The 12,500-nt window shown below is 38.1% G+C and overlaps 1 protein-coding gene across 2 annotated transcripts in view; it reads right to left on the bottom strand.

Annotated features, from left to right (window-relative positions):
• Nucleotides 1-1,161: 1,161 nt before the first annotated feature.
• Nucleotides 1,162-12,500, bottom strand: part of LOC136848187 (collagen alpha-1(XVIII) chain-like) — a 79,257-nt gene continuing 67,918 nt past the window's right edge. For both annotated transcript variants that reach the window (XM_067120494.1, XM_067120495.1), the window contains 8 exons: nucleotides 12,001-12,093; nucleotides 9,486-9,641; nucleotides 6,899-6,928; nucleotides 6,353-6,376; nucleotides 5,973-6,085; nucleotides 5,724-5,805; nucleotides 5,066-5,181; nucleotides 1,162-3,893 (listed from right to left, as the gene is read on the bottom strand). In XM_067120494.1, coding sequence (XP_066976595.1) covers nucleotides 3,320-3,893; nucleotides 5,066-5,181; nucleotides 5,724-5,805; nucleotides 5,973-6,085; nucleotides 6,353-6,376; nucleotides 6,899-6,928; nucleotides 9,486-9,641; nucleotides 12,001-12,093 — 1,188 coding nt within the window. In that variant the 3' untranslated portion in view covers nucleotides 1,162-3,319. The remainder of the gene's footprint in view (nucleotides 3,894-5,065; nucleotides 5,182-5,723; nucleotides 5,806-5,972; nucleotides 6,086-6,352; nucleotides 6,377-6,898; nucleotides 6,929-9,485; nucleotides 9,642-12,000; nucleotides 12,094-12,500) is intronic.

Genomic DNA, 12,500 nt, shown 5'->3' with positions numbered 1-12,500 from the left:
CTCTCCCCATCTCGTAAACCTTAAAAAAAAGTAAAATGTGGATTTAATGGGTTTGCTTAGTGCATTTGTAAACTATTGCCTAGATGCGATCTTTTAAGTAAATATCTGTTGGCAGATATTTCACACGGTCTAAACTTAGGTCCAGTATTGTACATATCAAATGTGACTGATCCCTTATTCCAATCAGTGCACCTCACGCTGTGCACTGTGGGCATTGCTTAAGGTTCTGTGCAGCGTCCCTTCGGCCCATAGCTGCAACCCCTTTCATTCCTTTTACTGTACCTCCATTCATATTCTTTCTTCCATCTTACTTTCCAACCTCTTCTTACAATTGTTTCGTAGCGCAACTGAGAAGTTTTCCTCCTGTTCCAACTGTTAAACCTTTTACTCTAAATTCTCTTTTTAGCTTGAATGACCTCATAGGTCCCAACGCTTGGCCTTCGGCCTAAATTGTATATTCTATCTTCTGTCTACTCAATCAGTTACGTAACATTTCTCTCACAAATCCATATTCATTTGGGCTGCTGGTATTAGCCTTGATATGCAAATCCGCGTTCATCAGGGCCAGTATGATTAGACTTTGATTAGTCGGTCGACCACCGGCGTCTTTTGGTCATTTCATCAATTCGATAATAGATTTTTGTTGATTTATTTTTAAATTTTTAGTAAGTAAATCTCTTCTTTCTGTATTTCCTATTACCTCCTCTTACTTCTTTCCAATGAGCACCGTATTCTTTGGAAGCTTGAATTTCAAGGCCAGTGGCCCCTGTGGTGGGCTTGTTCCATATGAATAGGGTTCATCTTTTGAATAATAATAATAATAATAATAATAATAATAATAATAATAATAATAATAATAATAATAATAATACAACGTGATTGGTTATATAAATACCTGTGCTAAATTGAATGATATACTTTTTTCTACAGGAAAAAGAGCTGTTATTTCTAAATAGTTGAGAAAATCCTGTGCAAATTTGCAAGTGTAATCTTGAGAGAAGCCACTGAAATTTAACATTTGCCTGTATATCGTTGCATTTACTTTATTTTTCTTTTAGGACCAAGTTCTTTCAACTACCAAAGGGTACCTAGTGTTAATGTTTTTATAATCTCACCTCCACATTCACAACTAAGATTTATAGGCACGAATAAAAAGCACCACAGAATCAACACTTTATTTGCCTCCATGGAGAGTACATCAGTGTCAGTGTTTTTCATAGAAAATTATGTAATTCACCCGATACATAAAACACGTTCGTCTACAGATCTGCCAGTCTAGCTGTTTCTGTACCTCTCGGATACGCAGAGGATAATGGCACAATCAGAATGCGAATACAATGAAGGATTCCAGTACATATATATTTAAAGTATACGTGAATACATGAACTCGAGATAGATACGACTTGGCAGTAATATGGATGATGCAGTTGTTCATTCATGTCAATTCAAGTACACACCTTGATTACGTAAGCGTCAGAGAAGATCAGTCTGCAGGCGTAGAAAGCTTCTAAAATGGATGAAGAAATGTGGTAAATATTACAATAGAGAGAGAGAGAGTGTCAGACACTTTGATGAGGATAAGAGAAGAGACTGGCAGATATGCGGATCGATAGGGAGAAAGAGCAAAGATTAAATAAAAGTTGATTAATATTTTATGAGAAGGAAGGATATGCTTAAAAGAGAGGGTGATGCATTTCTCATAAGAAGGAGTAGTATATATTTAACTTGCAGTTCATGTGAGGCTCCATATAGAAGCTTCTTCTTCTTTAATTTATTTTACTCTTAAAAGCAGTGAAACTGACAATGATTCAAGGCGGTTGGAAAGCACTACAATAAATATATATATCTCTTTCATGAACAGTAATTCGTGTATGAAAGATAATGAAGTTTCCAGAGTTTCCATGAATTCTGATTCCATTAATACCCAGGTTTTTTTTTCAATAGCGAAAAAATACACGTGAATCCAGACTTTATTTTTATTTATACATGTGATGAACACAATCAAAGAGGAAAAATGGCGAGTTTAAGAATGAAAGGAAATGGAAGTAAGGGAAGGAAAAACATGTTTGTTAACTGGCAAAAAGCGAGGAAGAGTTGTTAAGTTGTTCGAGCAAGTTTTCAATTGGCAAGGAATTCTTGAACAAGTGGCCGTAGGCCTATGAGAAGAAGCCTGATATTATTTTGAAGGTGTAGAGGTATATAGAGGTATGTGTATTTCAATATTTGCTTACAGTATTACAAAAGACTAGGGATTTAAACTGGCTGCATATCGTTTGGCGAGCGTATTCTTACGTCCATGCATTGCAACTCTTTTGAAAACCTACGTATTTACAAAAAAAGAAAGAGAAAAACACGCTTTATTACACTCCAAGAACGTGACACATATTACATGCTCACTTGAAAAAGACGATTCAGCATCATAATAATTAAGCAAGATGTCGGGAAAAATGAGTAGCAATGAATGATGAGGATGTCTCACACATACACCTATATGATTTGAGTGGAAGACTTGTTCGTTTGTATGTGTGTTCGATATACAAAAAGGCTTATTCAACTGGAAGACTCGGTTACGAAAAGGCATATAGAGGGGAGCACATGTTATCGCAGGAAGGATTCCTTATAAAATGGGAACTACGGTAGATACAGCAAAATGTATTTGTTTATATTTTTCTTTCATGTATCCTACAGATGCACGCTTGCACACTCAAGAGCCCATACAGATGGCGTACAGTCACTGTAGACAAAGGCTAAGGGGTTCATTTACAAATGGCTCCTATTATGGTCTATGTACAGAGGAATAGGGTATACAGTTAGGGCGAAGTACGTCCATTGTAGCTACCGCAATAACTAGATAGAGAGAGAGCGTTAGAGTATATTCATTTATTGGACTATGCGTGGGGTCCTTAGGTTCCGAAATATATACAGGACAATGCAGACTCCGTCGAAGAACGTCGTGTAGAATTTGTTAGAATACTCTGAGAAAATTTCCCCCGGAAGTGAAAAGGAAGGGACGAACTTTGAAGTGTAGCGGAGATGAAAAAGGCGTTAGAGGGAATTCGCAAGACATTATTATAATCCCTTGGCGTTCTATGAGTAGAAGAATGTAATCGCGTAACCTCATTGCTCAGCAGGAAACCCGTGTTATTCCAAACATCACTTAAATTACTTACAGGACTGGAGATCTGAAGCAGCTCGAGGTCTAGAAAGAAAAGTTGAAAAGTCCCCCCAAGGAAAGTTTCGGTTTAATACAGAGTTTCAGCGAGGAAATGAAGATGGGCGGGTGGGGTATTTTGGGTTACAGGGCGGGAGGGTTGGGGTTTCAGATGAGAAACAGGTCTTGGATGAGGTGAGGGGGTTTCGCATAGGCCGAGAAGTCAAGGACCTGTTCTTCGGCGTCTTCTGCGCACTGCTTCTTCTTCCCTCCGGCGCACTCTTTGCCGCCGGACAAGCCGCCGTTGTCTATCAAGTGTAGCACCGACTTTGATTTGGTCGCTAGCGCCTTCGTGTCCGCTTTGGCTCGCGAGTGTGCCCTTGCAGCCTCTGGGACGTCCTGACGGTGGGCGCCGACTTTACTGGGATGTCTGTGTAGCTGAGGGCGCTGAATCTCGGCGTCCTCTCGCTGACTAGACTTGTGAATTCGCTTTCCGTCGCCATCTTTAACGGCGCCCTTTGCGTCCCTCCTCCTGCGTTTCGGGAGGGCGCTGCTGGTCTCTATGCACAGGACGATCAGGTAGTTGTCGCAGGCGACCTTCTGCTGGTCCAGGAGTTGCAGGTTCTTGAGGGCCGAAGCCATGCCGAAGGCGTTGGAGAAGGATGTCGACCAGTCGTTGCAGTTGATGTGGGTAGCAGTTTCGCCATATTTGTTAGACCCATGCCAGATGAGCTTCACCGGCCTGGGGGAGAAAGAGGGTAAGAGGTGGATGAGTTATCTTAAGATCATTTATAAAAGAGTTATTGGGGATTCTCATTCGATCAGTTTTCTTTCGATAACCTCTCTCTCTCTCTCTCTCTCTCTCTCTCTCTCTCTCTCTCTCTCTCTCTCTCTCTCTCTCTCTCTCCTGAGTAACAGGAACTTCAGTGGCTTCCTCTATTTGTCATCATTCACTTTTCCCATAGGATAGATTAGGGTCCATAATAATAATAATGATAATAATAATAAATATATATATATATATATATATATATATATGTATATATATATGTATATAATTATAAATAAAAAGTAGCAAATTCAAATGAAAACAAAGGTAGACAAAATAAGTGGATTTTTATTCACTGTCCAAATCTGTCTTCACTATAGAAACCCGGGTATCGTAGCTTAGGTCGAATTACCAGACCGGCCTAATTTGTTAGTGGGAGTTGAGTGATGCTAGAATGAAGAAAATCGGTAAGTCAATGAAAATTAAGAGGATGTGCATTTCTCGTCCTCATTCAATTTTCAACTTTCAACTGCAGTAGCTTGAGTTGATTCTTTCTGTGCATTTTCGTCGCCTGTCCTTTTTCAGATGTACCTATATAGTCATTATAAAAGGGGTATTCCGTCTATATTAATTATTATATTAATTCAGTTTCAATTTTGAGCTTGTCTGCAATAGATAGAATGATTTCGGTTTTTGCAAGTTATGTCATAACTGCTGTGATATAATCGTCAGTTTTAACTTTTAAAAGAGACAATTAAGTAATTTTCTTCTCCTTATCCCTGTAACTGCTTTAAATTTAAAGGCGGAATCAGCAGCGCGGTTAAGTAATCAGAGAGAGAGAGAGAGAGAGAGAGAGAGAGAGAGAGAGAGAGAGAGAGAGAGACTCATTTCATGTTATTTCTATGTCGTTAACCATGGTCTTTGCCACGTCAGATTCCATGAAAGAGTCAAATCAATTTTGGCAGCGAGGGCTAGTGGTAGTTTTCTCTTTCTGAGTCGCAAATAACTTATCTTAAAGAGCTGCTATTACCATACTGAAGAAAGTACCAACAGGTAGCTCTTTTCTGTTAAGTACTGCGTTACTAATTCACTTTAAATGGTGGTCCATTCAGAACAGTTTAATCAGTGCAGAGGGAAGAACTTACCATTTACTGTCGTGGAGAACATCGCGCCCTTCGAAGGACAGAATCCTCGGCGTTTCGAGGAACTGCCCTCCGGTGCCCGAAACGGCGTCTCGCCAAGACCCTAGGATGAGGTCACCCTACAAAAAAAGAAAGAAAAGTTGTAGAGTTACTTTGGAGAAATAAATTTAGCCTCAAATAGACGCGAGTCTCTGCCTATTAGCTTCTAGTTCCTCTTATTGTCAAAAGAAGTAGGCCTATGTAAGGCGTCTTCATGCAGGGGGACCGTGCTGGCCCTTGGCGTACTTAGTCTGTACCAACCAACCAACCAGCATTATATATTATGAATTTTCATTCGAATCTCTGTCTGTTAGCTTCTAGTTTCTCTTATTGTAAAAAGAAGTAGGCCTACGTAAGGCGCCTTCACGTAAGGGTCCGTGCTGGCACTAGGCCTACTTGGTCTATGCCGACCAACTAACCAGCTAACCAGCATTATATAAAGAACTTTTAGTCTTGCTTATCAACCAGCTAACCAGCATTATATATTACAGTAGAACTTTCAGTCTTGCTTACCAACCAGCTAACCAGCATTATATATTAAGAACTTTCAGTCTTGCTTACCGACCAGCTAACCACTGTTATATGTTATGAAATGACAATATTACACTGGAGTCCGACTCACCCGTAGGTTGACAATAGGCTGGTTTCTATCAGCGTAGCGGACCAATGCTGCCACATCGTGCCTTGGACTTGAGAGTAGGGCCCTGGAGACAAACAATATCATAAAAAAATGTAATCGAACGCTACTCTTTCTAATCTGCAAAGATTCATTTGAACGTCAATCGAATATTGTTTAATTTACTCTGATTTTAAGGCCTCCTCAGACAGACAGAAACGATATTTTCAGTAAGATTTGGTGCCTGAAACGTACCTGAATGTTCCCTTGAGACCAGCGCTTCTTGCTTGCCTGTAGCAAGCATAATCGGCGGAGGAGACCCCGCGGATTTCACCCGGCCATGGCTCGTTCAGTGCTGCCAGACGTAACTGCGAAAAAATAAAAAAGAATCGAGGAATAAAATATCGTACTTGTTTCGGCGTAACCTGACATGCATCAAATCTTCATAAACAATGCCAGAATATATTGATATCTGATTTCGTGACTGATAATAAAATAGCATTCAGGGTGAGGGTGAAACGGAGATCATGATGAGGTAAATATGAGGAAATCAGCTATTACTGAATATAAAGTTTTAGCAAAAGTAATAATTGTTTTTACCAAGAACTAATCTCTCTCCCTTGGTAGGTACTTACTTCCTTCGTGTTCCAATCGGTCCCCTTTGGTGAAATAAATAAGAGGAACAGATTTAGCCACGGCAGTGAGAAAAGTAATTAAATTAAATGTAATCAAATTAAATCTTCATAATTTAAAAGACCAGTGAAATTAAATGTACTTTGATGAAATTAAGTACATTATTTAAACTGCATGTGAACCAAGGTTATTACTGACTGTTATCAACAAATGTTATTGGTGTCTATGTGCAAATTGTCTTTAAGGATATACAAGCTAATTATGCAAAGTGAAATAGGGGTGAATTAAACTTTTTTTTTCTATTAGAGCGTGTGAACCTAGGACCATATTGTACATATATACATATATATATATATATTATTTATATATATATATATATATATATATATATATATATATATATATATATATATATATATATATATATATATAGATGTGTGTGTATACATGCATGTTGGCTTGATTGCGGATGTGTAAATGTTCATTTTATCATAGCCCATGTATATACTGTACATTGTTACATTCATTAAGTATTTATTTATACTTGCCTCTACTTCTGTAGTCATAGGTTCTCCCCACTGAAAAAAAGGGAAAAAATGATGTATGATATTAATACATAATTTATCCTTTTACCAAGAGCAGCTCTGCTTGCTCAGAATTCCTAGAAATGATCATATTATTACCAGTTTATTGAAAATGGTTTAAATCTTGGTATTTGATTCTTATATGTATCTCAGAGAGCATTTTATTCATGGTAGGTTAAATCTCAGGAGAGTGCACACCGTGAACGGTAGTGCTCGAACATATCGTTCATTTATTCTGTTAATATTTAATCCTCAGTACTTTAAATCGTGCATAGTATTTCATTCTTTTTTGCTCATCCCTTAGCATTTAAATCTTAGTATTTAATTCCGAATAGTTTAAATCCTACGTAGTAATTTATTCCTCATACTTCGTTCTTAAATAATATTTCACCATAATAGCTTCAGTCCATAATAGCGGTTTATGCTTGATAGTTTCGATAGCACAGGGTTTAAATTTTCACCCTTGAAAATTTAAATCCCAAGTGGTAATTCATAGCTTGAAATTTAGCCTTACAGATTTAAAAATTCTTCCCATGGTAATCTAAACCGTCATTATCATATTTATATTAACTAACCGTTTAACTTCACACGCATAGGAGAAGCCCAAAGCACACAGAAGCAGGCAGGTTTAGGGACACCGTGAAAGCAGCGGAAAGCAGTCATGGTGACATCACGAGAAGGGAATTCCCCTTTTATGACAAATATATCTCGGTTTAACGTCAAAGTTTATGGATCTATTAATGGGGAATTTCCGTCCTGCTTTACAGCGGATGGGGAGGAGGGAAGGAGGGAGGAGGGAGGGAGGGAGGGGGGGTTGGAGGTGAGGGGAGAGTGTGTGTGGGGGTGGGAGAGAGTGGGTGAAGTTAGGGGAGAATGTGTGGGGAGGGGGAAGAGTGTGAGGGATTGGGGGTGTGTGAGGTGGGAAGGGGAGAGTGTGTGGGGGTGGGGGAGTGTGGGGGTGTGAAGGGGGAGAGTGTGGGGAAGATTGTGTGGGGAAAGAGTGTTTGGGGAAGATTGTGTGGGGGTGGGGGTGTGAGATTGGGAGAGTGCTGGGGTGAGGGGAAGATTGTGTGGGGATGAGGGAAGACTGTGCTGGGGTGAGGGGAAGATTGTGAGGGTATGGGGGGAAGAGAAGAGTGTGTTGGGGTGGGGTGTGAGGTGGGGCAGAGTATGTGGGAAGATTGTGGGAGGAATGTATGGATGGCCTGATGTTGCCATGCAATAATTGCACTCAATTTAAAATTAATGTACGTCTTTTATTTTCACTGTATTATAAATAGAACTGATGGTTGAATACTGTATAGATGACGAGGAAATTCAAGGTGAGTGGACGAACCTTAATCATACATATAAGGTCTTCTCATATACGCTAAGAAATGACAATGATATACATACTCATTTCCCAGAATATTTTGGTAGTGGATTTCGTTACTGTATACAGTCCAGATACGTTTTAATAACTGTTGATTGAATGATTTCCTAATGCAGTATGCATTTTTAAAAATTAATTATACTTTACGCGATTTCATATCTGTGTCAGATTCATGGAGAATTTTGCGAAGATCAATATGTAAAGAAATAGAGAATTCGGGTGTCAGCAAACCTCCGCCAAAAAATCCCTCCTTTCTCTCGAAACCTAATCATATGTTGCGAGTCGCGAGGCCTACTTCTGTGCACATTTTCGTAGAAGTAAATCCTTATAAATCCTCAAGTCCTTATAAATACTTAAATTATTACAAATCCATGTAAATCCTTATAAATATTTGTAAATCATTAAATCATTAAATATCATTGTAAATCCTTGTAAATCCTTATAAATCCTTAAATCCTTATAAATCATTGTAAATCCTTGTAACACTTTAAATCCTTATAAATCACTGTAAATCCTTAAAATTAATCCTTATGACAAACAAAAGAAACAAAATACAGCTCCTTCTTAATTAATGACTCAGCTAACAGATAAAACAGTTTAAATAGTCATTGTTTCTCACAACTAGGCGACGTACATACATACATACACACACACACACAGACACTCATACACAAAAAAACAATTAACGGCTTTGTAAGAGGCGAAAAAAAAGCTCCAAAAATAAAGTCTACGGATTTTCCCTCCCCGTTTAAACTTTAACAGCTAGGTGGACTTATCCTCGGTCCGCTCTGGTGAATATTTACGTATGGCGTTGTAGCAAAATGTCAAAGTGCTAATGAAAATAAAAACGCTAACGAAAATAAAAGTGCTGATGAAAATAAAAGTATTTTTTTTTTATTAGCGAATAAAAGCTTTTGCTGCAGTTATTTGACGTGGAAATTCTGTGATCATAATACCGACAACAAATATTGCAATTTCTTTTTTTCTTTTTTTTTATGTCTGCCTGCCTTTTCAGTATATTACACTTACGCACACTTATATACACTTATGCAGATGCATACTCACACTTGAAAGCATTTATGCACACATATACGCACTTATAAGCACTTACAGTATGCACACACACTCACACTCTTAAGCACTTATGCACACATATACGCACTTATACGCACGCCTTACCCAGGGTCTCTTGGAGCTCAGATCCGTCGCTAATTCCTCCGTAAGCGTCTCGACGTTTGGGTTGATGGGCGCGTGAGGAGGCCTGGACGTATGCGGTACCGGGGTATGTGGGTGGAAGGGTACCGCCGACATCTGCGGCGCCAACACCGCTCCCAGCTGCGGTACCAAATTGAACAGAGGAGGAAATAAATGGACAGAGCGAGATTTGATGAAGCGGTTTGTGTGTGTGTGTGTATATATATACATTGTGGGCGGGTCGTTGAGTGGGCGAATATCGTATATGCGGGAGGCGGGGTAATTTATTGGGCGAAGTTGAATGTGATTCAAATTAGGCTTTTGCCGTCGTGGCTCGATTTATTTTGCCGTCGTTCGTGTTTCAGACCTAGTGTCTATTTGTCTCTCTGTCGGTGTTTCTGATGAAGAAATTGAATGTTAATTTCTTTGCTTTTATTAATTGCAAATTTGTTTCTGTGGTAATTAATGGTGCTGATATTATGTCTGACCTGAATATTGACGTTAATTTCATGGCAGATAAGTAATGGCGTAACTTTTATGTTTGACAGTTGAATAATGGTATTAGTTTAGTGTGTGACAGATAAAATTAACACTATTATTTGAAGTTTGACAGATTAAAATCAACATGACTTTTTGCCATCGTGGCTCGATTTATTTGCCGTCGTTCGTATTTTAGACTTAGTGTCTGTCTGTTAGTGTTTCTGATGAACAAAGTGAAGTTACTTCCTTTGTTTCTCTTAATTTCAAATTTGTTTTTGTAGTAAAAATCGGAAAATAATGGTGTTGATTTTGCGTTTGACAGATAAATAGCAGCGTTAGTTTTATGTCTGACAGATAAATAATGGTGTTGGTTTTATGTCTGACAGATAAATAAGTGTGTTGATTTTATGTCTGACAGATAAATAATGACGTTAATTTTATGTTTGACAGATAAATGATAGTGTTAATTTACAGATAGGTGATAGTGTTAATGTTATGTTTGACAGATAGATAATGGTGTTAATTTTATGTTTGAAAGATGAATAACGGGGCTAATGTTATGTTTCGCAGATAAAAGAATTACGTTAATTTTATATTTAGCAGGTAAATAATTGTGTTAATTTCATGCTTAACAGCCCGTTATTCTGCATAAGTAATTAAGAATATCTGGCATCTAAAAGTGACAGAATAAAACCTTCCATGGTACACAAGAATTTGCTTTTTCTTTTTTTTTTGGTGGGGGCGGGGGTGCCTGTCAGCTCACCCACGAAGAAATCTGCATATACCCTTGCATTTTTCAACAGCAAGCTTCTGTACATTAGAGAAAGCGAATAATAATGGCTGTCTTCGTGAATATTTATGATATGGAGGACCGCCATTCAGCATAAATTATCTAGGATACCTCGACTGGTTGTCTTAGTTTCATCTACAGTTCACTACGCAACCAGTCTGTTTGAACTAATCTCAATATATTACAAAAGAAATAAGTATTCAGAATTCACTGATTGCTCATCTACGTTTTCCAGAAAGTATTGAGTATTTTTCTTTATATAAATTCTACATAAGTATGTATGCTTCTAAAGCATGCTAAAACCCGTACATTATCAGAAATCAGTAGAGTTTACAGTAGAAACGAAGACTGGCGTCGCTAGCCAATAGTTCAAAGAGACTGACCTTCAAACTTATTTTATGTCTCTGAAAAGTCACATTCCCTAACAGCGAAAATCCACATATGATGGAAGAAGTTATGCTTAAGTTATAAAATAAAATACTTTATAATAAATAAAAGAAAGCAACCAGTTGCTTTCCGAAATCCCACTGAGAGAGAGAGAGAGAGAGAGAGAGAGAGAGAGAGAGAGAGAGAGAGAGAGAGAGAGAGAGAGAGAGAGAGAGAGAGAGAGAAATAAATATAAAGTATAATTGTTTTTACTCTGTTTTATCCGGAGAGTTCATCGCTCAAGTTGCCATTTTATCTTGTTGCCACTTTACTATTGCATTATTCTTTCCTTATGATTTTGGCAGTAGAGTTTCTGCATAAATACTCAGTATACTCTCATCAAGTAGCTGTTAACATTTGCTAAATATAAAGATAAATATGAAGAAAAGTATAAAGAAGGCATTTGGCAATTTACGTGAAAGTAAGTCATTCTCTGTGTTGATAAATATTTCAGAAGCAATTTTAGAAAAGTAACAAAGAAGTAAGAGGTTTTTCCAACTTGTGAAGTCAAGAGGATTTCTTTAAAAATACCTATTAAAGAGAGCATTAAGTAGATGATAAGTGAAAATAACTATAGGTCACTCAAAAGAAGCATTTGCTATATATTTGAAAATGGAAATCCCAATTTACTTAACTTTTCATCAACGTCTAGTAGAGCGACTATTTCCCAAATATTCAGTAAAAAGACTCTTTAGTAGATAACAGATTAAACAAAAACTCTTCTGGGTCTCATTCAAAGGAAGCATCTGCTATATATGTGAAAATGAAGACTCTAGATATTGTTTACTAAAGGACGTTACGTACCGTGACTTCTCGCCAACCTCTGGCTGCTCTCAGGAACAGTGAGTCATCATCAAGTACGTAAGCCAGTGTTCCTCGGTCGTGCTGGGACCATGCCTGTAGGGGGAGAAAGAATATCCTGTACTGCATCTGTAGAATGGTTCTAGTCTGGGAAGTTAGGGGGTTGAAGGAGGCCGGAGGGGTTGGCAATGCCTCGTCGAGGTCATTCCCTGTTAATTTGTTTTGAAGCTTGAATTTCAAGTCAGTGGCCCCTGTGGGTTTGTTCCATAAGAATAGGGTTCATCTACTGAATAATAATAGTTATAGTGAGTTTTACTTGAGACTGTTTTCTGTGCAGCTTAGATCGTACCGATAAGCGTGTTTAGTTTTCCAGACGCTTACTAAAACAGGTGAAAACTCTATGCGAGTATCGATTGGATGACTGGCATCGGGAAACGAAGGTCACTGAAGCCGATATTGTTTTGTTGCGAATGACAAAATTCATATAAAACCTATGGACATAA

The sequence above is a fragment of the Macrobrachium rosenbergii genome, chromosome 18 (assembly GCF_040412425.1).
Source record: "Macrobrachium rosenbergii isolate ZJJX-2024 chromosome 18, ASM4041242v1, whole genome shotgun sequence".
In the NCBI taxonomy this organism is placed as follows: domain Eukaryota; kingdom Metazoa; phylum Arthropoda; class Malacostraca; order Decapoda; family Palaemonidae; genus Macrobrachium; species Macrobrachium rosenbergii.
Note: the sequence above shows the minus strand (reverse complement) of the source record. Positions and strands in the feature narration are given on the sequence as shown.